Here is a 23,198-nt window from a genome sequence, read left to right as displayed (position 1 = left end):
TAAAGGGCAGGGTGTGGGGGGTTCCCCTGCAGTTCAGGCTCTGAGGGTCCTTCCGTGGAGCTGCCTTTATGGCAATGAGATGTCCATTCCTGGAGCTGTGGCAGTGCAGTGAGTGTGCTTGGGGAATATGCCCGCTCTCTTTTAAGGAGACCCCACCTTTAGGACACCTGACTGTCCCCCAGCATGTCCTGGCAGGCTGCGGACAGTGCTCCAGAAGAGCACGGCTCTCCTGGAAGCTCCTTCTGGTAGGCGACAGTCCCTGGTTTTCACATCTGAGTCAGGCGCCTTTTCACATCCTCCCTGCCACTCTCCCTAGCCCGGCTGAGAAAGAGACAGCACTTTGGAGATTTGCCCTCTGAAACTGGACTCTCCTGTTCTTAGCAGAGTCCTGAGTCCTTTGCAGAGTGACCTCCGAGTGCAGTCGTCCTCTAGCTGGGAGAGGTGGAAGCACAGGGCAGCTGCGGGCAAGACCAACGAGCACGCTCCCTCTCGGGAGTCTGCACGAGGTTACAGGGAGCTCTTTTGGCCTCGAGTGGCTTGGCAGTGTTTACCCTGAGAGATGAGGGAAAGCCGAGAATTTCTGCCGTTGCAATGAAGACAAGAGGCAGGCAGCTGAAAAGTAAATGAGTCTGTACTTGGAGAGTCTAAACTCACCTGCTCCCCCTCATTTCCTGCAGAACAGGCAGTGAAACTGCTGAACCTTCACCGCTCAAAAAACGCATGCGTCGGAGCATGCATTTACACGCAAGCATGTCTTGGACTGTGTTATTCATTGAGTGCTTGGAGAAACGGTGCATGTGGTGCATTGACATAAGGACAGGGATAAAGCCCTCTGCAATGGGCCACGTCACCTCTGCCTGCTCCCTTTCCTTGCCTTGAGAGAGAGCTGACAGTGACATGACTGAAATCTTGGAAAGGAGGAAGAGTAGGAGGATATGAATCCTGTCCTCTTGCCTCCAGGAAGCAGCTGGGCATGGTCCTTATTTCACCTCTCATGATGGTCACTGGGAATACACCCGCTGGGTAACAAGACTAAGTACTCCTCACCCAGCTCAGGGCGTCCTGCCCTTGGAACAGCAACCAAATGGCTTTTGCCAGCTCTGTGTTAACCCTGCTGCAGAGCCGGAGCAACGCCTCTGAACCCATGGGCAGAGGACCCTGATCCTCACGGCGCACCTCTTCAGCACAAACTGGAGTTTAAGCTGGAGACCTGATGGAAGGTCCCCCAGAGAACTCAGAAGGCACTGTGGGGAGTTTTGTTGTCAAATGCAACGGGCTTTGTTCAAACAAGTCTCTGAGCTTGTCTTTTCCTCCTCGGACAGTCACCCATCCCTGGAAGGACCAAATGTCCAACGTCAGCTGCACCATCGAGTTCGTCCTCCTGGCATTTGCAGACATGCGGGAGCTGCAGCTCTTGCACTTCGGGCTCTTCCTGGCCATCTACCTGGCTGCCCTCCTGGGCAACGGCCTCATCATCGGCGCTGTAGCCTGTGACCACCACCTCCACACCCCCATGTACTTCTTCCTCCTCAACCTCTCCCTCCTTGATCTGGGCTCCATCTCCACCACTGTCCCCAAATCCATGGCCAACTCCCTCTGGGACACCAGGGTTATTTCCTACTGTAGATGCGCTGCCCAGGTCTTTTGGTTTCTCTTCTTTGTTTCTTCAGAATACTATCTTCTCACCGTCATGGCCTATGACCGCTACGTTGCCATCTGCAAACCCCTGCACTACGGGACCCTCATGGACAGCCGAGCTTGCATCAAAATGGCAGCAGCTGCCTGGGGTGGTGGTTTCCTCAACGCGGTGATTCACACTGGAAACACATTTTCACTACCCCTCTGCCAAGGCAATGCTGTGGGCCAGTTCTTCTGTGAAATCCCCCAGCTCCTCAAGCTCTCCTGCTCGGACTCCTATGTCAGGAAAGCTGGGTTTACTGTGGTCAGTCTTTGTGTAGCTTGCGGGTGTTTTCTGTTCCTTGTCCTGTCCTACGTGCAGATCTTCAGGGCCGTGCTGAGGATCCCCTCTGAGCAGGGGCGGCACAAAGCCTTTTCCACCTGCCTCCCTCACCTGGCCGTGGTCTCCCTGTTTGCCATCTCTGCCATGTTTGCCTACCTGAAGCCTCCCTCCATCTCGTCCCCTTCCCTAGATCTGGTGGTGGCTGTTCTGTATGCAGTGGTGCCTCCCACAGCGAACCCCCTCATCTACAGCATGAGGAACCAGGAGCTCAAGGAGGCACTAAAGAGACTCATCCACTGTCTGCTGTTGCAGCAGGAATAAGCTGCCCTTCTCTCTTTACAGGCAATTCTGAGTTTCTCTCAGGCCAGGCTTGGTGATTTGGTCCTTTTCTTCTGCGCTTGAACACTATCTTTGTAAACAAGTTTTAGGAATCACCACACTTCTCCAGCGGCAAGAGCCTGGTCTGTCTGACCCAGAGGCCTTCTGGAAACGGTGCCCCAGGAGCAGGATGTTTGTGCCACCCTGGGGAGTGGGGCGCATAAGGCATTCAAGGGGGAGGTTGTTATCCTAGGGACCAAAGGTGTGAAAAAGAGAGCGATTGGCCTCCACTTCCTCACGCCATTGGTGCCCTCCAGGCTTGGGGCTGGTGGGGTGGAAAACGCTCCCTCTCTTCTGCCCCAGGAGCTGCTGTGCCCATGAGAGAAGCTCAGGCCCGGTGTCACAACTACAGGTCTCATTTCTAAGAAGGAATCCTGGACTTTGCTACTGAAAAATAGGAAAAACCCTTCTTTGCCTGCGTGCAGTCAGTTCTCTAAGGAAGGCAGGTGGAGGTTCATGAGAGAAAGCGCAGGGCTGGGCAGGGAAGGACAAGGTTGTCCCTATGGTCTCAGACCTCAAGGGACTGCTTCTCCTGCCGGTCTCAAACTCCTTAGGAGGCTCACTGGAGCAACATCAACCGGAGAATGCTGCTACCATCTCTTATCGAAACTGAAAAGGAATAAAATATACCCGTGAGAATAAAAAATAATTTTTTGTGATGTGCTCTTTGAAATCTTCGTCTGTCAGCAAGAAGTGCCTTCAAGGCACCATGATGGAGAAATTCCCCAACCCCTGTTCAGGAACCCAAGGTGCTAAAGTGCCCATACACTAATGCACACGGTGAGTTAGAGAGCTGTGGGTAGTTGCAGGGCTATGACCTTCCTGGTGTCATGGAGACATGGTGTGGTTACTCCCTGGACTGGAGGGTTGCAACGGAAGGACACAGGCTCTTTCAGGACAGGCTGGAAAGTCGAGGAGGGGCAGTTGCCCTTTATGTGAGAGAGCAGCTGGAGGGCCTGGACGTCTGCCTCGTGATGGGTGAGGAGCCAACTGAGAGCTTATGGGTTAGCATTAAGAGGAGGTCTAGCTGATCTCCAGACACGCTTTCCAAACCCAACTTGTACTTACCCACTATCCTGATTATATATACAAATATAGAAAATATGTATGTATACTTCTTTTCTTCCCTTAATCTCATTTGCAATTTCCCTTCGTGCCTCTTATCCTTGCCGTCTCTTGTCCTGTCCATTCTGTCATGATCCCTGGCCAGATCATCAGCCCCACTCGGACCAAGGACCAGGGTCACAACGTGGTCTCCAAGCAGAGCCCGTCTGGGATCTCGGGGCCACGCAGGCACACCACGGCGGCCAGGTCCAGGCAGAGACACAGACTTGCAGAAGGACTGTGGGAGTGGTTGTGAGCTGGCACCAGGGCAGAGCTGGGGGCCATGGGGGTCAGCAGAGAAGAGCTCCAGCAGCTCCCCTTCACACCCAGCGGTGCTCCTGAGAGACGAAGGTCACATAGGAGGGGAGGCACTGTGAGGTGCGGTGCAGGAATCCACGCTGGCCACTGTGTCTTGTGGCTCCTGGCAGGTAGTGCCAGCGGCTGCTGGCCCCAAGAGACTCCCAACCCCGGGAGCAGCAGTGAGTCCCCTTCCGACATTTGGGAGCTGCTGGGGCTTCAGAAGGTCTGCTGGCAGAGCTGGGGGTCGTGGTGCCCACCCTACGCTTCCAACCCATGGTGCCTCTTGGAATCCCAGAGCCATCACAGTGACTGGGGGAACAGCCGTGCCTGGCTGGTGTTTAGGGATTTTGGGATGTCCTGGCAGTGTGGCTCCTGTTCACGTCCTCATCCCTGCACCAGCACAGCCCCGCTGCCCCACATGTGGCCCCACAGTCAACGTGTGAAGGCACCACACTGTGCAGGGTGCATTCAGGGGTGGGGAAACGTCCCCCTGACGTGATGTGCACAACAGATCTTGGTGCGCAGGAGTTTGCAGACAGCCCAAGTCCGGGATCTGCCAGGGTCTGGGAATGTGTGAGCCTGGGGACGGCTGTATCTTCCCCCAGTATCGATAGGGCTGGCCACATTGTAAACCCCCCTTACTGTAAAGCTTTGCAGGGTCTGGGGTTTTTGTTTCCTACTGTTGCGTGGTGGGGAGAGAGAACACTATGGAAAAGGAGCTCTCAAGTTTGAACAAGTCACTGAGATTCCTGGACTGTAACTTTGAGTGACCAGTAGATCTGCTAGGAGCCTCCTAAAGGGCCTTCATCCTCTCTTCTGCCTATGGACAGCACCAGCATCACCTTTGCTGGACCCCTCAGCGTTGTGCTGACCTGCCCTTTTCCACCTGTGAGCATGAACATGTCCCAGCCCGTGCCCTGCCAACAGGCAGGTTTCTGCAGAGCAAAGAGGAGTGCAGAGAGGTTGGGATGGGGGCTGTGAGCACCGACAGGGCAAAGGCATGGGACAGGGGAACAAAACCCAGAAATGTTGTGGGAGGGAGAATTCAGAAAAGCCCTCCAATGCAGACCCCTTCCTCCGAGCAAACGCCCTTGCCTCTCCCACCCAGCAGAGCCTCTGCCCTCAGGGCTGTGGGGTCCAAAGCATGAACCACCTCCTCTGCAGCCAGAGCTCCACAGAGCCGTGGTGCAGCTCGCCAGCATCTTGCCCACTGTCCCCTGAAGAGCACGGGGGCTCAGAGCAGCTGCCCAGCAATGTTCATGTCATCCCTTAACGAGATACCATCATCAGGACGCTGGGCTGGAGGTGTCCTTCCAAGCTGTGAGCTGCCCTCCAGGATGTAAATCTGCCCCATAGCACCTTTGTCTAAGTCTCCCCTTATTTATCACTGTCTTTTCCTCCATGGACAGTGTCCCATTCCCTGAGACATGTCCAACAACAGCTCCATCACTGAGTTCCTCCTCCTGCCGTTCGCAGACACACGGGAGCTGCAGCTCTTGCACTTCTGGCTCTTCCTGGCCATCTACCTGGCTGCCCTCCTGGGCAACGGCCTCATCATCAGCGCTGTAGCCTGTGACCACCACCTCCACACCCCCATGTACTTCTTCCTGTTCAACCTCTCCCTCCTCGACCTTGGGTCCATCTCCACCACTGTCCCCAAATCCATGGCCAATTCCCTCTGGGGCGTCAGGGATATTTCCTACTATGGATGTGTTGCACAGGCCTTTTGCTTTCTCTTCTTGGCTGGAGGGGAATATTTTCTTCTCACCGTCATGGCCTATGACCGCTACGTTGCCATCTGCAAACCCCTGCACTACAGGACCCTCCTGGGCAGCAGAGCTTGTGTCCACATGGCAGCAGCTGCCTGGGGCAGTGGTTTGCTCCACGCTCTGCTGCAAACTGCCAACACATTTTCACTACCGCTCTGCCAAGGCAATGCTGTGTCCTTCTGTGAGATCCCCCAGATCCTCAAGCTCTCCTGCTCCAACTCCTCTCTCAGGGAAGCCTGGCTTCTTGTGGTTAGTGTCCCTCTTGGGTTTGGGTGTTTAATTTTCAGTGTGCTGTCCTACGTGCAGATCTTCAGGGCCGTGCTGGGGTTCCCCTCTGAGCAGCGACAGGACAAAGCCTTTTCCACCTGCCTCCCTCACCTGGCCGTGGTCTCCCTGTATGTCAGCACTGGTATGTTTGCCTCCCTGAAGCCCCCCTCCACCTCGTCCCGGTCACTGGATCTGTTGATGGCTGTTCTGTACTCACTGCTGCCCCCGGCATTGAACCCCCTCATCTACAGCATGAGGAACCAGGAGCTCAAAGACACACTGAAGAAACTGATTCAGAAGCAGGAATAAGCTGCCCATGTCTCTTCACAAGTGATTTCCAGTTCATCTCAGGAACTTCCTCTGTATTGGCCATTTGGTTTGTGATCATCGTGTTTTGCCAGGAATGTCTGCATCCACCCCACTTCTCCAGAGACATGAAGCCAGTCTGTCTGACCCAGGGGTCCTGTACATGTCTCTGGCATGGTGGTACAGCTGGACACGGAGCTGTTGGAGCGGGTCCAGAGGAGGGCCACGAAGATGATCAAAGGGCTGGAGCACCTATGCTATGAGGACAGGCTGAGAGAGTTGGGGTTGTTCAGCCTGGAGAAGAGAAGGCTCTGGGGAGACCTTATAGCGGCCTTCCAGTACCTGAAGGGGGCCTACAGGAAAGCCGGGGAGGGGCTGCTGGCAAGGGCATGTAGCGATAGGACGAGGGGCAATGGTTTAAACTAGGGCAGGGCAGGTTTAGATGAGACATTAGGATGAAGTTCTTTACAATGAGGGTGGTGAAACACTGGCCCAGGTTGCCCAGAGAGGGGGTGGAGGTCCCATCCCTGGAGACGTTCAAGGCCAGGCTGGATGAGGCTCTGAGCAACCTGATCTAGTTAAAGACGTGGTCAATGGAGTTAAATCCAGCTGGCGGCCGGTCACAAGTGGTGTCCCTCAGGGCTCGGTGTTGGGACCATTTCTGTTTAACGTCTTTATTGACGATCTTGATAAGGACATAGAGTGTATCATCAGGAAGTTTGCAGATGACACGAAGCTAAGCGGGAGTGTTGATCTACATGAGGATAGGGAGGCTCTACAGAGAGACTTGGACAGATTGGACCGATGGGCCAACACTAATGGAATGTGCTTCAACAAGGCCAAGTGCCGGGTCCTGCACTTGGGCCACAACAACCCCTTGCAGCGCTAATGGCTTGGGGCAGTGTGGCTGGAGAGCTGCCTGGCAGAAAAGGACCTGGGGGTTCTAATTGACAAGGGGCTGAACATGAGCCAGCAGCGTGCCCAGGTGGCCAGGAGAGCCAATGGCATCCTGGCTTGTATTAGAACTAGTGTGACCAGCAGAAGGAGGGAGGTGATTGTCCCCCTGTACTCAGCACTGGTGAGGCCACACCTGGAGTATTGTGTCCGGTTTTGGGCACCTCAATACGAGAGACATATTGAGGTGCTGGAGCAAGTGCAGAGGAGGGCAACGAAGCTGGTGAAGGGCCTGGAGAATAAATCTTATGAGGAGCGATTGAAGGAGCTGGGAGTGTTTAGTTTGAGGAAGAGGAGGCTGAGGGGAGACCTCATCGCTCTCTACAGCTACTTGAAAGGCCATTGTAGAGAGGTTGGTGCTGGTCTCTTCTCACAGGTAATTAGCGATAGAACAAGGGGGAATGACTTTAAGCTGCAGCAGGGTAGGTTTAGACTGGACATTAGGAAAAAATTCTTCACAGAAAGAGTGGTCAGACCCTGGAACAGGCTGCCCAGGGAGGTGGTGGAGTCACCATCCCTGAATGTGCTTAAGAGTCGTTTAGATGTGGTGTTAGGGGTTATGGTCTAGGGGACAACTTTGTAGAGTGGGGTTGATGGTTGGACTCGATGATCGCAAGGGCCTTCTCCAACCTGAATGATTCTATGATTCTATGATTCTATGCCCCTGCTCACTGCAGGAGAGTTGGACTAGATGGCCTTTAAAGGTCCCTTCCAACCCAACACGTTCTGTGATTCTATGACTCCTGTGTCACATCTCTGTAATAAAGGGAGATTTCCTCAGTGCAAGTGTCTGGAGGTTGGACTTTTCTTCCAAAGCTGAAGTCAAGAGCAGGCTGAAGAGGTTGTCCCTACCCTTCCCGTGGCTCTCCAGATTTCCCCCTCCCCTTGCTCTTCCATCAGTCAGACTCCTCCAAACTATCTGGTTGCTGCGTTGGCCTTCAGGGAGTTAGGAACTTGCTGCCTCTCTGAGAAGTCTGATGAACTCTTGAGGCAACTCCTTAAGTATGTTTCTATCTGTATTTTCCTAGCGCTCTCTCTAAACCGGTTCTCGTACGGATATGCCTTGTGGAAGGTGACCCTCGTTAGATGCAGCTTGCACTTGGCATGTAGTAGAGGAGAGAGTTTTAAAGCTTATTGATTTGCATCATGTGTAGCTTTTGTTCTTTAGGCAATGAGGAGAAGCCCTCCTGTGCCTGCGTGCAGGCAGTTCCCTGAGGAAAGCAGGTGGGAATTGGTGCCAAGGAGCTGTAACGTCCAGCTGCAGACTTCAGTGGAGAAGTCTGATGTAAGGACAAGTGCCACAAGGCCCAGGGGGCCGATCAGAGGAACGGTGGGGTCGGGGAGGTGAGGAGCAAGGATGCCCCTTGAGTGTGTGGCCTCAAGGGACTGCTTTTCCTACCTGCCCATACCTGCTTAGGTGACCCTCTGGATCAATACCTATTTGAGACTGCTGCTATCGCTGCTTCGTAAACTGGAAAATAAAAACAAATGCCTTTAAAATGGAAAACTCCCTTCTCATTATGTCCTCGTTGAAATCTTCCTCTGTAACTACCAGCCTGAAAGCTCTCCAATTAGCTGCAGGAGTCTTGAGGACTTGAAGAAAGTTACGGGAAGAGACAAGGCACACGAGGGCTCTCTGCCTTGTAATGAGCCCCACGGTGGGTTCGGTGCTGAGCCCGTGGACCCGCAGCGCCGAGGGGAGGTTGCACAAACTGCTCAAGGAGTCAGAAAGAAATGCTGACGTGTCTTGGAGCATTAAGGAGCCCCACCGAGGGCCATTACCAAGACGGCCTCCCCTTGGACTCGTTAGAGCAGAAGTTCGGAGGTGGCGATGACAGGCAGGCAAAGTGCCGGTGGCTCCAACGCTGCGTGAAGCCTTGGTGTGCTTTATGAAGCCAAATGCCAAGCCCTGACCCCAGCCCCTCACCCTCAGGAGAGAGACCCCGTCCATCACACATGGCTCAGGGCTTTCATGGGATGCGGGGGGGTGTGGTGCCAAGTGAAGGACAACAGTACAACACCTCCCAGCCTCGCCGGGGGGCGCAAGAAGGCAACGTGGCCTCTGTGCCATGGGAACAATGTGTCTCCTCGTAGGCCCTGGTGGCAGAGACATCAGCCATAGCCAAGGGGACAAAGAGCTCAGTTCTGTCAGGGCTTTTTGGCCTTGACGGCACCCTTGGCCATCTCCACCATAGGCTGTCCTACACTGTCCCGTGCCTGCGCCTCTTTCCCTGCAGACTGTAGACACCAAACACACTTCCCCACCTTGTTCTCACCCTGGCACGTCCCTGCCTTTACTGACATCTCTCCATCCTCACTGGCTGCTCCTTCAAATGCAAAATCATGGGTTAACGCAGACTCCCTCTGAGTGACCTGTTGCGCCAAAGCACCACCTTCCTTCGAGCGACGTTTCTGTCTCCTCATGTCCATCTGCACATCCAAAACGGCAGTTTCTCATGGCTTTCCTGTCTCGTGCTCTTTCCCTCTACCAAAAACCACGCGATCATCTCTGACAGTAACAGTCAAGCTTTCTGAAGCTACTATTATTCTTCCCTGAGCTGCCACTTCACCAGGCCAATGCGGTCCCCACCTCTCAGCCTTTCCGCACATGGTCCCTAACCCCATCTTGGTAGACCTCCTATGGGCCCACTCCAGTTCCTCCCCGCTCCTCCAGAAGAGAGAGCCCCACATGAGGACACACTATTCCAGATGTGGCCACACCCATGCTAAGTCCTGGGGGTGATAACTCCCCTTGCCTGGGTGGCCACGCTCCTCCCGGCACAGCCCAATGTGCACGTGGCCATATTCATGGTTAGCACCACGGTCCTGTATGGCATCGCTCGTAATGCCCAGGCCCTTCTCCTCCAGGTTGCTCCTCATTCAGTTCAGGTCCAAGCCTGCTTTGATGTACAGGGTTGTTTTGTCCCCTAACGTAGAAGATCAGAAGGAGAAGATCCCATCTCCTTGAAATCTTCTTGAGGTTTCTGTTGGCGTAATCCCTGAGTTTCTCAAGGTGCGCTTGGACTGAAGCTCCATTGTGCCTGCTGTTAGTGTGAGCGTGCAGATGCCCCACCTGACTTGGGGTGTCTGGCACAAGGACAGAGCATAAGGAATTTAAAGGACAGGACAGATCATACATTAAAAGAGGAGACACTAGTTAAATGAAATTGCAAGCCAAGGTAGGCATTACCATGGTGACCATCCCAGAAACACCAACTGAAGGGACAAAAGAAGCAAAACCAGAGCCAACAAGGGAAGCTTTAAGAGGGGTGGGCTGTTTGTATGGGAGGGCATGAGGATGATCCAAGGGAAGAACTTGGGAGGAACAAAAGAGGGAAGAAGGAGATAAAAGATGAAGCCAAGGATAAGGTCATGGCTGTGTGGGGGCATCTGCCAAGCAGCCCTTCACCTGAGAAAGACTGACTGGCGTGGACACAAAACTGCTGTTGATCTGACCATACTTAGGTCTGCATTATTTCCATGGCCACGGGAACATGAGTGCTTTCCCGACCATCCTCAGGGAAAATGCCTGTAGTGGATGACAACACTGGAAGGGACCTCAGGAGGTCTCTAGCCCAATCGTCTGCTCACAGCAGGGTCAGCCATCAGGTTGCACCAGCTTGTGCAGGATTTTATTCATTTTTGGCCTGAAAACCTCCAAAGATGGAGATGGCACCAGCTCTCTGGGAAACATTCTTGGTGGTCATTGGCCCTCATCCTCCCATCACGTACCGTGGTGAAGAGCCCGACTCCTCCAGTTACCTCCTGAAAGGGGTGGGAAGGCTCTTCTGTGGTCTCCTCAAAGTCACCTTTTCTTCTGACTGGACAAATCCAGCTCACTCAGCCTCCCTTAGCGAGACAGCTGACCTTACAACTGCACCCCTGAGATCTTTAAGAGTCTTCCAATCCTGTTGGCTTCTCTTGCATGTGCAAAGGATGTCACGGTTGTGAGAATGTCGTCATCCTCCTGCCATGGCTTTTTGCCTGTGTCACTCTCCCTTGTCACCTTGATGTCACGCACAGGTGTTGTGGGCTGTGAAGAGGGCGCGATCTGAACAAGTAGCCATTCACAAATAAACTTGGAACTCAAAATGCTGCAGGCCCAAGAGCCAACATCACACCGTGGGAGGGGCTGGTGCTGCGTTTGCCACACTTGGTGCTAAGCCACGTGCAGACGAGGAATTCACGTCTACAAGAATCGCACTAACTGCTGTCAGTGGTGGCAGAAACACCAAAGCATTCAGATCAGAAGGGACCTTGGGAAGTCTCTAGACCAACCTTCCACTCACATGAGGAGGAGCACTGAATTCCCACCAAGTTCCTCAGGGCTTCGCCCAACAGTGTCCTGGAAATGTTTTGAAATGGGGGCTTTGTCTAAGATCGTCAGGGGGCTCCAGGGTACCCTCTGAGGAAGGTGAGGGTGCCAGATAAGGAGAGACACAGGATTCCTTGACCCTCAACAAGCCGCTAGAAACCTCTGGAAGCTTCTAAAAAACTCCTTCTGCTGCCTTTGATCAACAGGTGCATTGCTGAGAGGCTGCTGAAGCTATTCCAGCCCTTGGACTGTTATTCCCTGCTGCTCTTCCAAGAAGGCACCAATGACATAGCCAGACTTGGATCTACAGGCCAGCCAGCCTCATCTTGATCCCTAGGAACAAGAAGGAGCAGCTAATCCTGGAAACCATTTCCAGGCACGTGAACAACAAGAAAATCACCAGGCGTAGCCACCATGGATTCGAGAAGGAGACCAACTTGATAAACTTCTACAACAAAATGATTGGCCAGGTCCCAGAGACTGAGGGAAGGGCACCTAGTATCCAATTTATGGTTTGTTTTTTTTCTTTTTATCAAATCACAAATCTTTCTCTGGGTATGGGTTTCCTGATAAGAAAACCATTTCCCAGTTCTGGGTGCAATCTACCACAGAGGCACTTATAAGGGAAGGCGATGAGGGCACCTTGCCCACCGAGAGCAAAAGGATAATGCAATCCCTGAAAAAGGATTTCCAGTCTCGGTGGCGTTTGCTTACGTTCGCTTATGACCTCACCAGCAGTAAAGCCACAGCTTTTGTTGTGACAATACGCAATGCTTCGGTACCCACCATACGCCCAGTCATTGCGCTGGGATTAAGCCACCGTGGAACCGTCCTCTGTCCCTTAGAACATAGAGTATGGGCCCAAGAGCGTGGGAACCAACGGCAAACCATTGATGTTTACGCGTGTGGTGTATGGGACCAATATGGGACCAATGAAACCCCTAACACTGTACTTGTAGATATTGGAAAAGGATGTGCTTGTGTAGGAACCCTTTGTGATTATTTATAGACGACGGCGCTGTAGGGATACACAATCAATCAGATATTCGTATTTGTAGTTTTGCTGAAATTATGGAACGTGACTTTAACTATTCAGCTTGTCCTAGTTCCAGTATGGATAGGGTTAATTTTCCCCAGGCTCCGGCAGGGACACAGGTATTCCATCCCCTGGGAGCCATTCCCAGGCTTTGGCAGGGGCACGGGTATTCCATCCCGTGGGAGCCGTGCCCAGTCGGTAGCCAGGGGCTGCCAGGGGAGGGGGTGGGAAGTCACCAGTTGGGAGAGGGCTGGGCTGTCCCCGGTCCGGTGGGTGAGCGGTGGTGCCGTAATCTGTCAATCAGCAGGGGCACGTTCCACTGTCCATGTTGTTGTTGTTGTTTTCCTGTTCCCTTTGCTGTCCCATTAAACCACCTGTGTCTCAACCCACGAGTTTTGCTTTTTCTTCCAATTCTCCCCCACGGCTGTAGGGGTTTGAGAGAGCAGCCACGTGGTTCCGTGTTGCCATCTGAGGCTGAACCACCACAGGCTCCCGTCCCAACCTACCAATTGCTGCCTTTTAACTACGCATTATATCAAGATTAATCGCCTACCACACACACACACCTCCAATGGAATGTGTACAAACTGTCTGAGAAAGAGGAAGAACATCCCTGATGGCAAACTCTCCTGGGATGGTCACCAACAGCAACCGGAGCTTTGAATTCAATGTTACATTCAGGAGTAGTTTTCTTAGATTTAACTTTATTGTGCTTATTGCTTGTAGCCATTTCATATATTAAAGTTTGGCGAAAGATGAAACAGATCATGTCAATAATTTGACTAGAATGTGGCAGTGGAGGGAGACAGTCTCACGGTGTGAGGGCTCGGCAGGGAAAACAGCCCCAGCACAACAGCAGGTGGAGGAGCAGAGCCCGGGCTTTGTCCCCGGGAGGTTCCCCAGGACCTTGCTCGCCGAGAAGGGTCAGTGCTCAAAGTGAGAAGAGCCTTGGGTGCGAAAAGCTCCATTGCAGAGGATGCCTTTCACCCACTGCTCCCTGGGTCGCGGGCTCACTGCTTCTGGGTCACTCTGCCCGGGACTGACGCCAAGCAAACCGGGTCGCGCTCACCACGTGGATTCCTGGTTTACTCACAACCTCCGTGCTACTTCCCGCAGCTGCAGAAAGTGCGACCCTAGGATATCAGCCAGCGGGCATAAACCTCGCTGGTCATGTTTCCCATAGCCCTGGTGAGGAGGTCTCTACACGAGGTGTGCTACGTTCCTCCATGACGTGTTCTGAGCCTGGAAAAATGCTCCCAGACCTGCCTGTTGGCCTTTCTGTGCCCCAGGCCACCCTGGCTTTAGATGTTCCCTATGCCTTCAGATGGAGTGAGAGACCAGGTACTCTGGGAGGGAAGAGGAGAACATCTTCTCCCGGAGGTGACATACATGAACATAGCAGATAGAGCGGTCCAAGCAAACAGGGTGGTCACTTCTGCACTCCGTGGCAAGCATCTTGCAGGAAAAGCTTTAAAAATTTAACAGAATTCTATGTGGAGACACTACACACCTCTCTTCCCTTGTTACTAGAGAGGTTTAAACAAAATCTTCATCATAACTTCATGCGTAATACTGCAATTGCCACACAAGCCAAAAATGATGCTACTGGTACCACTAAGTCCTTCCAGTTGAAGGTATTATTGCCATATCCCTGGTTCCCTGGTCCAAAGCCACCGCCTATACCACCAAAGGGTCCCGGACCCGGTCCAAAGGGGCCACCACTCCCACCAAAGCCACCGCCTATACCACCAAAGGGTCCCGGACCCGGTCCAAAGGGGCCTCCTTTACCACCAAAGGGTCCTGGACCCGGTCCAAAGGGGCCTCCTTTACCACCGAAGTCACCACTGGAACAGCCGCTCTCTTCCTGTGAAGAGAGTCAGATTGTCAGCAAGGGCACGGTGTGTGCTGTGGGAGCGGCACAGAGCCAAGAATCAATGGGAGGGACCCAGCTGGGACCCCTTCGCCATTCCTGCCTACTAGCCACGTCGTGGCACCTGCACCCTCCCACTTCGTACCTTCGATTTACGTTTGCTGGTCTTCGGGTGCTCCTCCCGCCGCTTCTTAGGCTGATCCTCCAGCTTCTTTCTCAGACGAGCCACCTCTTCTTCGGTGCTGTGCAACTTGTCCTGCAGCTTCTGCTTGTCTTCAGCCTCCTGCTTCCACCGGGCATCCCACTCCTGCTGAGCTCTCTCATACTGCTGTTGCACATCTGGGGACGGAGAAAGAGAAGTGTTGCAAAGGCAGGAGCTGAGCCCACAAGCCCCCAAGGAGTACTGTTGTGTGCCCTCCACCAAGCTTGGCCGTCTACAGGCAGTGACATTTCTCCTGCCCACAAGTTACCTTTCAGCTCCTTGTCCTTCTTTTCCAGGGCGAGGTCTATGTTGAGGATGTTCTTGTCCAGAGCCTCTCTGCGTTGGAGGAACTCCTGCAGGACGGCATCAGCCTGTAGGAGCACAGGTAGAAGAGGAGTCAAGGGCAGAAACAGCAGCTGGGGGGAAATGGTTACGTGGGGGAAGGGGATGGGACGTGGAGCCTCTTCCCGGCAGGGGAGCTGCTCTTGTTCCTACCATCACCCCCTTGCCAGGCAGTTCCCCATATTTCTCCAACAGCGCCTGCTGGTCTCCTTCGAACAGCTGGTGACCCCCCGGCACGTTGTAGACACCATCGGTGATTTTTCTGTCCAAGTCCTGGAAGAGGTCCCTGAGCGCGGCCTCGCACTTCTCACGGGACGCCTGCTCGTTGTCCCTGCAGAACTTGTCCTTGATTGCCTCCACCTGGCACTGTCCAGAAAGGGGCAGAGGGAAGGAATCAGCCCAGGCTGAGCTGCGGCCACCGCTCTCACGCCGGGCAAAAATCAAGCCCTGTTGACATGGAAACTGGGATCGCCAGTCCGTGGGGTAATCGGCCGGGAGGAGACAGGGGGGGAGGCCATTCTGCGCTCAGGAACATCTCTGGACCAAGGTGCCCAGGAGCAGAGAGCACGCCAGGGACCACGGGCTTCACAAAAGACAGGGACAAGAATTAGTCGGCAGGAGAGGGGAAGCGTGGAAGGCTACAGGCTTCCAGCCAGGGCAGAGACACATCTGGGCTGGGGCAAGAGAGCGGGCAGGGCTGAGCCTCGTCCCCTTTGCAGCACGGCTTTTGAACCTAGGGAGAAGAGGTGGTGCAGCAGGACAACTGACAGCCTGCAGAACGTGAGAGCGGGCCTTGGGACCGAGTCTGCTCTGCAGAGGGCACAGCAGTGTCCTCTGGCAGGAGGCAGGAGACCCCCTCCCCCCAGGACCATGCCATTTCCCCAAAGCTAAGGGGATGGTGGCGTCCCTGGGGGAATCCTGGCTGGGCTGGGGACCACCTACTGTAAGATCTGCCAGGAAAGAGCAGATCTCCTCCTCGAACGCCTGTTTCTGAAACAGCTCCAGCGTCTCCCGCTCGCACTGGGTGTGCAGATCCAGTAGCTCCTGAACCGTCTCCGTCAGCAGCTTCACCCGCCGCTCCATCAGGTCCTGGTACAACGTCACAGCCTCTTTCACTGCCGCTGCATTTACAGTCTTTGCCAGGGCGAGCACCGCGCTCTCCAGGCATGGCACTGCCCCGCTCCGGATGGTCTCCACGTAGCTCTCTGCCAGTTTCCCCAGCACTGCCAAGGAGGACCAAGGATGAGAGATCTGCAGCCTGAACAAAACACCGGCTCCCGCTCGCCGCTGGCTCCTGCCATATCCCTGCTGCCTGCCTGCCACAGCCTTCCTGAACTTCCTTTCCTCTTTCCCACCCCGTCTACAGCATCCAGCGGCTCCAGATCCACAGGCAGGGACAGCAGCCAGCAGAAAACCTCTCCCTTTCCCCACCTCCACCATTTGGCTGGGCATTTGATCCTTCCCCAGAGGCAGAGCCAAGAGGTGCTGGCCATCCAACCCTCTGCACAGCAGCACTCACGGGTCCCTGTTATGGTGCGGCCGCAAGGGATGGTCTTAGGTGGAGACTTTTCCCAGATGTGGCTGCAGAATTTCTCCACCTGCTGCCGGAATTCACAATCGATCTCATCGTCCTGAAGCTCCTCCAAGCGAACCAGGTCCCTCCTGTGGGCCGGCTGGTAAAAAACAAAGCACTTGCGATCCCGAAAGAACTGGCAGATGCATTCCCGGGGCTGGTTGTAGCGTTGGGTCTCTGGGCTGCTCCCTGTGGGGTAGGAGCACACGGAGCAAGTTCACCGGGGCTTGGGCTGTTGTTGACTTACACTGAAATGCTGCTGGGGTTGGACGTCTCCAGCAGCACAGCACCATTCCCTTACCAGCCTTTAACTTGAGTGCATTCTCCAAGTATTCGTCCTCAGAGATTTCCTTCCCATCCACCTCCAGCTGCAGTGTGAAGTCCCGGACCGTCCACACAAAAGTCGGGAAGATGGGGGCAACGTTTTCTGAATCCTCCAGTTCATCTTCACTCTGCTCGGGTGCTGCTTTCAACTTGACCTGCTCAGTCAGCTTCATCACATAGCTAGGGAGCTGGCTAAGGAAACAGGGACCTCAGCTCTGAATGCAGGGGCATCACCACCCTGCAACCGCTCAGCACTTCACGGGCAAGAGAGGAGACTCTGTGGGGACAGAGAACAGCCGGGAACCGCCGGAAGGAAGAGGGAGAAAACCCCTCAGCCTGGAGGTCCACCACATGGCACTCCTAAGGACTCAAAGCACAGCACTGGGCACCACCAGAAGGTCCTTTGGCTCTTTGAGGAACTAGGATTTGTCAAGCCCTTGCCCACCACTCAGGGAGAGGAGGGTACCCCTCCTGCTGCTGTCCCACCAAGGATACTGCAGCTGGTCCACGGCTTGCTGGTCAATGGTGCCTTTGCTGTTGTAGATCAGGGTGCTGGAGAGCAGCATGGTTAGCACAAAGATCCACATGTCGTTCTTCATGTCACCCTGGAGGAAGTACCCTTGGCTGTTACCAACAAGACCCCCTAAGTCTTGGGGGCAAAGCCCCACATGCCCAGACCCTCAATGCTCCTTACCGACAGGCCACGGCAAGACCAGGTCTTGGAGAGACCCACCCCCATGCCATCACCACCTCCTTCTCGAGCTGGGCTTATCCTCAGCTCTTAACTCTCAGGGTCCCACACACCTCTAGCAAAGTGCTCCCTGAGCTCCTCTGTCCTGTTCTGCTGCTCTTTCCCAGAAAAGCAGAGGAGTTTGGCACCTTGCCTGCCCCAGCCTCCTTCCCCATGGCCTCTGGCTCTTCCCAGCACGCTGGCTGAAGCCACCACAGGTGGTGGGAACCCCCCTGGCCTCTGGTCACCATGGCTGGTGACAAAGTGCTGGGAATGCGCAAAGGCAGCGGCCGCTTCTTCCACACCTTCTCCACGTCGCCCAGCCCTTCCGTGTCCAGCAGCACCAGAGTGTGTCCAGGCTTGCACGGGTGAGGTACACACCACATCCAGATACCCCTGGTGTGGGACTGCACACCACTGCCCAAGGAGAAACCTGTGGGGAGGTCGCAAGGGTCTCAACAGCGTTCGATACAGGTACGTTGGGCATCCGGGGCCGGGACCTCTCTCACCTTTCCTCTGACAAGCCAGCCTGTTCATGAGGTAGGACTTGCCAGTGCGGTACAGCCCTGTGATGGCCACCACCACCACGGGCTGGGTGATCCCTGACAGCACCTCCAGGGCCTCCTGCTGGACCACCAGCCCCTTCGTCCGCGTGTTCTCAATGAGGCACACAGGCTCCGGCATGTGGATTTCAATTGCCATCGCTGACAGCAAACACAGCCTGGAGAGGAGACTGCAAGACGGGACGGTTAACACGGTGGGGACCTTCCACCTGCCTCCTCTTTTTCCCCATTGCAAGCGCTGCTGTGAAGACAACGATGGCCCTTAGAAGAGGTGCACAGCCCCTTCCCGTTTATCCCAACAGAAACAGCTGCATTTCGGAAAGCCCGGCGGGATGGTGGGAGTGCTCTGCACTATGTCCTAAGCACCGCTTTGAAGTTTGCTGAGTGGAGAAATGTGCAAAAATGGGGGTGGGATAGCGATGGCCTCAGGCAGGGCTCGAGACGAGAGGATCAACTGGAGAGTCACACCAGCCCCAAGGAAAGGAGAGGTCAGGTGGCGAGGCTGAAGCTGAGGGGAGCACCCCAAGAATTTTTTCATTAATTTCTTATGCCGAACCCCATCAAAGCCCCTCTCACCCTCCACTGTGCCTCCCACAGGGACGTGCGTGCTGCTGGCCCATGCAAGGCACCCATCTCTCCTTTCCTCCCCCCACACGTTCATCACTGATGCCCTGGCGTCCCAGTCCCTTGTTGGGGTCCCTGTCACTTGCTGGGGTCAGCAGGAGCCATTCCACAGCCCCAGCGTCCAGGGCTGCTTGCACGGGGTGGGGAGGAGGCATCAGGGGAAGGGACTCACCGTCGTCTTCGTCGCCTGCCCTGGGCTGCAAGAGCTTTGCTGCAGCCTGGCTCCTGCCCGCCTTTGTCCTGTGCCCTGGGCCTGCACCTCCCCTCCTATTCCTGGAAAGGAAATGAGTCAGAGGCGAAAGTGAAAGCCATCAGCTCAGAACAAACACTCCGAGCAGGCAAGACAGAGATGGTTTAATAAGTGAAGGAACAACAACGAAAAACAAACAACGCCACAGCAAACCCTCACCTCCTCCCAGCTGCCCGGGCCATTTCAGAGCTGCACCCACCTTGGGAGACATCCCCCGACCCCCTTCTTCCTCGACCCCACCGCTTTTTCCTGCTGAGCGTGGCCTTATCTAGTGGGGAAGGGTGGGGAGATATGGGAAGAGGTTTCCCGGAGGAGCTGTGGATTCCCCATGGAACTTGCGCATGACCCACCGTTGGAAGTGCTCAAGGTCCGGTTGGACGGGGCTGTGAACAACCTGATCGAGTGCAAGATGTCCCTGCTCACGGCGGGGGGTTCGGACTAGATGATTTTTGAAGGTCCTGGCCATGTCCTCACCCAACCTCTTGCCCACCCCCAGACCACTCACTGGTGGGGTGGTGTGAGCAGCAGAAAAGGCCCTTACTCTGTGTAAGCGCCGCTCAGCAATAGAGAAAACACCCCCGTGTTATCAACGCTGCTTTCAGCACAGTCCAAAGCACAGCCACATGCAGACTACAAGGAAGAAAATCAACTCCATCCCAGCCAAGACCAGCACAGGGTGAACAAGAAGTTGGGAGGGGACACAGCTGGGACACCTGACCTCTACCCAACCATTCTGCTCTCCTTGCACACACAGCTTTTGCTTTGCCTATTTTCATCTTAACCTAGGAGTTGTCTCACTGCTGACTCTCTCCCCCATCCCACGAGTTTGCGAGTGAGCGAGGGGCTGCGTGGGGCTTAGTTGCCACCTGGGGTTAAACCACCACCAGCCAACGCCATCACCAGCCCCTCCCAGGCTCCAGTCAACCCCATGGACATGGAGGCAGCAAAAGGGCTCAGCCCATGCACAGGCCCAGAACCTGCCCCACTACAACCTCCCGGATGCCCTGGGACTCGCTCCGGCAATGGCGAGCTCCACGGACACTGCCCACTCCTGGGCTTTGACTCCTCTCTGAGGACCTCACAAGCCCTGCCCTCTTCCAGCAACATCAAGGGGATTGACACTGGGGGACAAGAGGCTGCCCCTCCTGTCACGGGCACAGCGGGGAGGAGAGGAGAGCTTAGGGCACAGGGTGCGAGCCTGGGCGAGTCCTAACTTGCATGCAAAGCCATGGGGGGATGAACGCCTGCTCCCAGACACCCATTCCCCTTGCTCCATCCCAGAGCCTGAGCAGACCTTTGGACCTCGTCCTCCTCCCACCCGCTGGCGTCCCCCTCACTTGCTGGGGTCCCTGTCCCTTGTTGGGGTCCCTGTCCCTTGTTGGGGTCCCTGTCACTTGCTGGGGTCAGCAGGAGCCATTCTGCAGCCCCAGCGTCCAGGGCTGCTTGCACGGGGTGGGGAGGAGGCATCAGGGGAAGGGACTCACCGTCGTCTTCGTCACCTGCCCTGGGCTGCAATAGCTTTGCTGCAGCCTGGCTCCTGCCCGCCTTTGTCCTGTGCCCTGGGCCTGCACCTCCCCCCTCTTCCGGGAAAGGAAATGAGTCAGAGGCGAAAGTGAAAGCCATCAGCTCAGAACAAACAATCCGAGCAGGCAAGACAGAGATGGTTTAATAAGTGAAGGAACAATAACGAAACACAAACAATGCCACAGCAAACCCTCACCTCCTCCCAGCTGCCCAGGCCGTTTCAGAGCTGCACCCACCTTGGGAGACATCCCCCGACCCCCTTCTTCCTCGACCCCACCGCTTTTTCCTGCTGAGTGTGGCCTTATCTAGTGGGGAAGGGTGGGGAGATACAGGAAGAGGTTTCCCTTTGGATTCCCCATCAGGACAGGTGACCAAAAATTGACCAATGTTGGGGGATATGGCGGGTCCGTAGACCCCTTGACAGAAGAGATAGAGATTGCAGTGTACCCATAAGAAGGCCGCCAGTTGCATCATATAAGGACAATGTAACAAAAAGGAGAAAGAAGAAGATTGCTTCAGAGAACAAGGAGAGTTAGGCTGTGAGAAAGCCAGATTTTGAGCAATGTGAACAGGATTTCAATAACCAATCGTATTGTAGCTACGAGCACGTGTGCTATGTCACCTAACCAATTGAAAGCGTAGAAAGAACGCGTGAACGGAGCATGAACAAAAGATTAGATATATAAGAAAGCCAAGTTTGTAATAAAGACTGAGCTTAACTTAAGTCTTCAAGGAGAGTCTTGTCGTTTGTCCGTCCTGACTGAAAGAAAATGGCTGTTAAAGAAAATAAGGGACTGCTCCTGATGAACACAAAAGATAAACAATATAAGTACGTGTTGCCTCGTGACCAAATAGCAGCTGTAAAAGAGACTCAAATAGGGATGGGTGTTATTCACCCTGAAGGACTGGTGCGTCCCTCTGCACCTCTTGCTCCAGCCTTGGCGGAAACAGAGGCATGGCCTTCTCCTCCTATTTCTACTAACCCCATCTCGAGTCTGGGTTTTCCATCCTTGCCACCTGAGTCAGACGATGAGGAGGGCAGTCCTATAACGGGTGAGGAAGGGACTGAAGTGGTGGACTCTGGGGAGCCACCCCCATCGTACACAAGATGCCCCTGGACGCTTGGGGGCCAATTGGCAAAGGTTTAAGTGCCTTACTAATAGGAAGATCTAGTAGCACCTTACAAGGCCTCATGGTACATGTTGGAGCGATTGATGCTGATTACACAGGACAAATATGTGCCATGGTATCGACAGCTACACCACCTGTGACTATTGAGAAAGGAACTCGACTTGCTCAGTTAGTCCCATTTCAAAGTTGTGTTCCACAAAGGGACAACGTTACACGTGGTGATGGTGGTTTTGGTGCTACGGGAAAGCCACAAGTCTATTGGGTGCAGACGGTATCTGATCAATGCCCACAAATGCATTGTGTTCTTGAACTTAGTGATGCCACTCCCAAGAATTCCATCTGTGAATAACATGGAGCCTACCAAAAGATATCAGTGGAAAGTGTTGCCACAAGGTATGAAAAACTCGCCTACAATTTGTCAATGGTTTGTAGCAAAAGCGTTGAGTCCAATGCGTGCCCTGTTCCCATCTGATTACTGTCACCATTACATGGATGATATTCTGCTAGCGGCTGCAACACCGCAAGAGTTAGAAAAAATGGAACAGAAAACACGGGAATCATTGTGTGAATATGGCTTAATAATCGCCCCAGAAAAGGTACAAAGGCAACAACCGTGGTTATACCTGGGAATGACAGTATGAGCTCAGACAGTCATGCCACAACCTATCCAACTACAAATAGAAGTAAAAACGTTGAATGATGTACAAAAAATTAGCAGGAATGATTAATTGGATTCGGCCCTATGTTGGTATTCCATCTTCCAAATTACAACCCCTCTTTGAGCTATTAAAAGGTGACACTAATATTTTAGCCCCACGAATGTTAACTGAGGAAGCAAAAAAAGTGGTAGCTGAAATAGAACAAGCTCTTAGTAGTAAACGCGTACGGAGACTTGACTTAGCGGTTTCGGTGCAGGCCTTTGTGTTAGTAGATCAATTAGTGCCATTTGCTGTGATTGCTCAATGGTGTGAACAATGGGATGATCCCTTACGTGTTTTAAAATAGATTTTTTTGCCCAACAAGATGAAGAAAACAGCCCCTGGTCTATTTGAGCTAATAGCACAAGTTAATAGAAATAACTAGAACTCGATGTTCAGAACTGATGGGAAGAGACCCCGAACAGCTTGTAGTCCCTGTCCAGAGGGATTATTTTGAACGGTGCTTAGCTAACAGCACTGCCCTACGAGCAGCCGTGACCAATTATACAGGGCAGGTGAGCTACCATTTACCTTCACACCCGCTGATCAAATTGGGCACCCAAATGGCCTTTGCACAGAAAAATCTCAGTCGCAGAAACCCAGTGGAGGGCCCCACGGTGTTCACAGATGGATCAGGAAAAACTGGAAAAGCTGCCATTGTCTGGAGACAAGGAACACAATGGCAACATAAGATCGAACATCAAGAAGGTTCGCCCCAAGTCGTAGAATTACGGGCGATGACCACGGTGTTTCAGAACTTCCCCAGCCCTGTCAACATTGTGACAGATTTGGCTGATGTGGCTGGACTGGTACTAACGTTTAGATAAGGCTGTTTTAGGTAATGTAACCAATCAATTGCTGTTTGGCGTATTGAAACTGTTACGGATAACAATACAAAAGCGACAGCAAGAATATTACGTGATGCATATTAAAAGTCATACCCAGTTGCCAGGATTTATTGTAGAAGGCAATGCACAA

General features: G+C 53.9%; 3 protein-coding genes across 6 annotated transcripts; 2 read left to right on the top strand and 1 right to left on the bottom strand.

The window, feature by feature from the left end:
* Window positions 1-1,345: 1,345 nt before the first annotated feature.
* On the top strand, window positions 1,346-2,281 carry LOC141734898 (olfactory receptor 14C36-like). The gene has a single exon (XM_074567166.1). The coding sequence runs from the start codon at window positions 1,346-1,348 to the stop codon at window positions 2,279-2,281; it is 936 nt and encodes a 311-aa protein (XP_074423267.1).
* A 2,888-nt stretch (window positions 2,282-5,169) lies between these two features.
* LOC141734803 (olfactory receptor 14J1-like) lies at window positions 5,170-6,087 on the top strand. Its single transcript, XM_074566979.1, has one exon. It carries the CDS (start codon window positions 5,170-5,172, stop codon window positions 6,085-6,087), a length of 918 nt encoding a protein of 305 aa, XP_074423080.1.
* Window positions 6,088-13,073: 6,986 nt separating this feature from the next.
* LOC141734823 (guanylate-binding protein 1-like) lies at window positions 13,074-20,535 on the bottom strand. Of its 4 annotated transcripts, XM_074567008.1 has the most exons (13): window positions 20,352-20,535; window positions 18,790-18,890; window positions 17,940-18,163; window positions 17,736-17,863; window positions 17,196-17,305; window positions 16,678-16,880; window positions 16,323-16,565; window positions 15,746-16,026; window positions 14,957-15,169; window positions 14,730-14,832; window positions 14,405-14,598; window positions 14,178-14,253; window positions 13,074-13,857 (listed from the first exon to the last, which is right to left on the bottom strand). In XM_074567008.1, the coding sequence occupies exons 3-13, from the start codon at window positions 18,130-18,132 to the stop codon at window positions 13,691-13,693; spliced, it is 1,911 nt and encodes a 636-aa protein (XP_074423109.1). In that variant the 5' UTR covers window positions 18,133-18,163; window positions 18,790-18,890; window positions 20,352-20,535; the 3' UTR covers window positions 13,074-13,690. The 4 variants fall into 4 exon arrangements, with proteins under 4 accessions (XP_074423109.1, XP_074423108.1, XP_074423107.1 ...); XM_074567007.1 differs by having other exon boundaries at window positions 13,074-14,253; window positions 17,940-18,151; window positions 20,352-20,532; XM_074567006.1 differs by having other exon boundaries at window positions 13,074-14,253; window positions 20,352-20,531.
* Window positions 20,536-23,198: the final 2,663 nt, after the last annotated feature.

The sequence above is a fragment of the Larus michahellis genome, chromosome 25 (assembly GCF_964199755.1).
Source record: "Larus michahellis chromosome 25, bLarMic1.1, whole genome shotgun sequence".
Taxonomy (NCBI): domain Eukaryota; kingdom Metazoa; phylum Chordata; class Aves; order Charadriiformes; family Laridae; genus Larus; species Larus michahellis.
Note: the sequence above shows the minus strand (reverse complement) of the source record. Positions and strands in the feature narration are given on the sequence as shown.

Bases quoted from the DNA above. Each gene is read 5' to 3' on its own strand.
- LOC141734898 (XM_074567166.1), top strand. From the start codon at position 1,346: ATGTCCAACGTCAGCTGCACCATCGAGTTCGTCCTCCTGGCATTTGCA.
- LOC141734803 (XM_074566979.1), top strand. From the start codon at position 5,170: ATGTCCAACAACAGCTCCATCACTGAGTTCCTCCTCCTGCCGTTCGCA.
- LOC141734823 (XM_074567007.1), bottom strand. From the start codon at position 18,132: ATGGCAATTGAAATCCACATGCCGGAGCCTGTGTGCCTCATTGAGAAC. The intron at 16,881-17,195 runs GTATCCTTGGTG...CCAGCTCCCTAG, and splicing joins CAAGCCGTGGACCAGCTGCA to CTATGTGATGAAGCTGACTG. The intron at 14,254-14,404 runs GTACGAAGTGGG...CTCTCTTCACAG, and splicing joins CCAGCAAACGTAAATCGAAG to GAAGAGAGCGGCTGTTCCAG.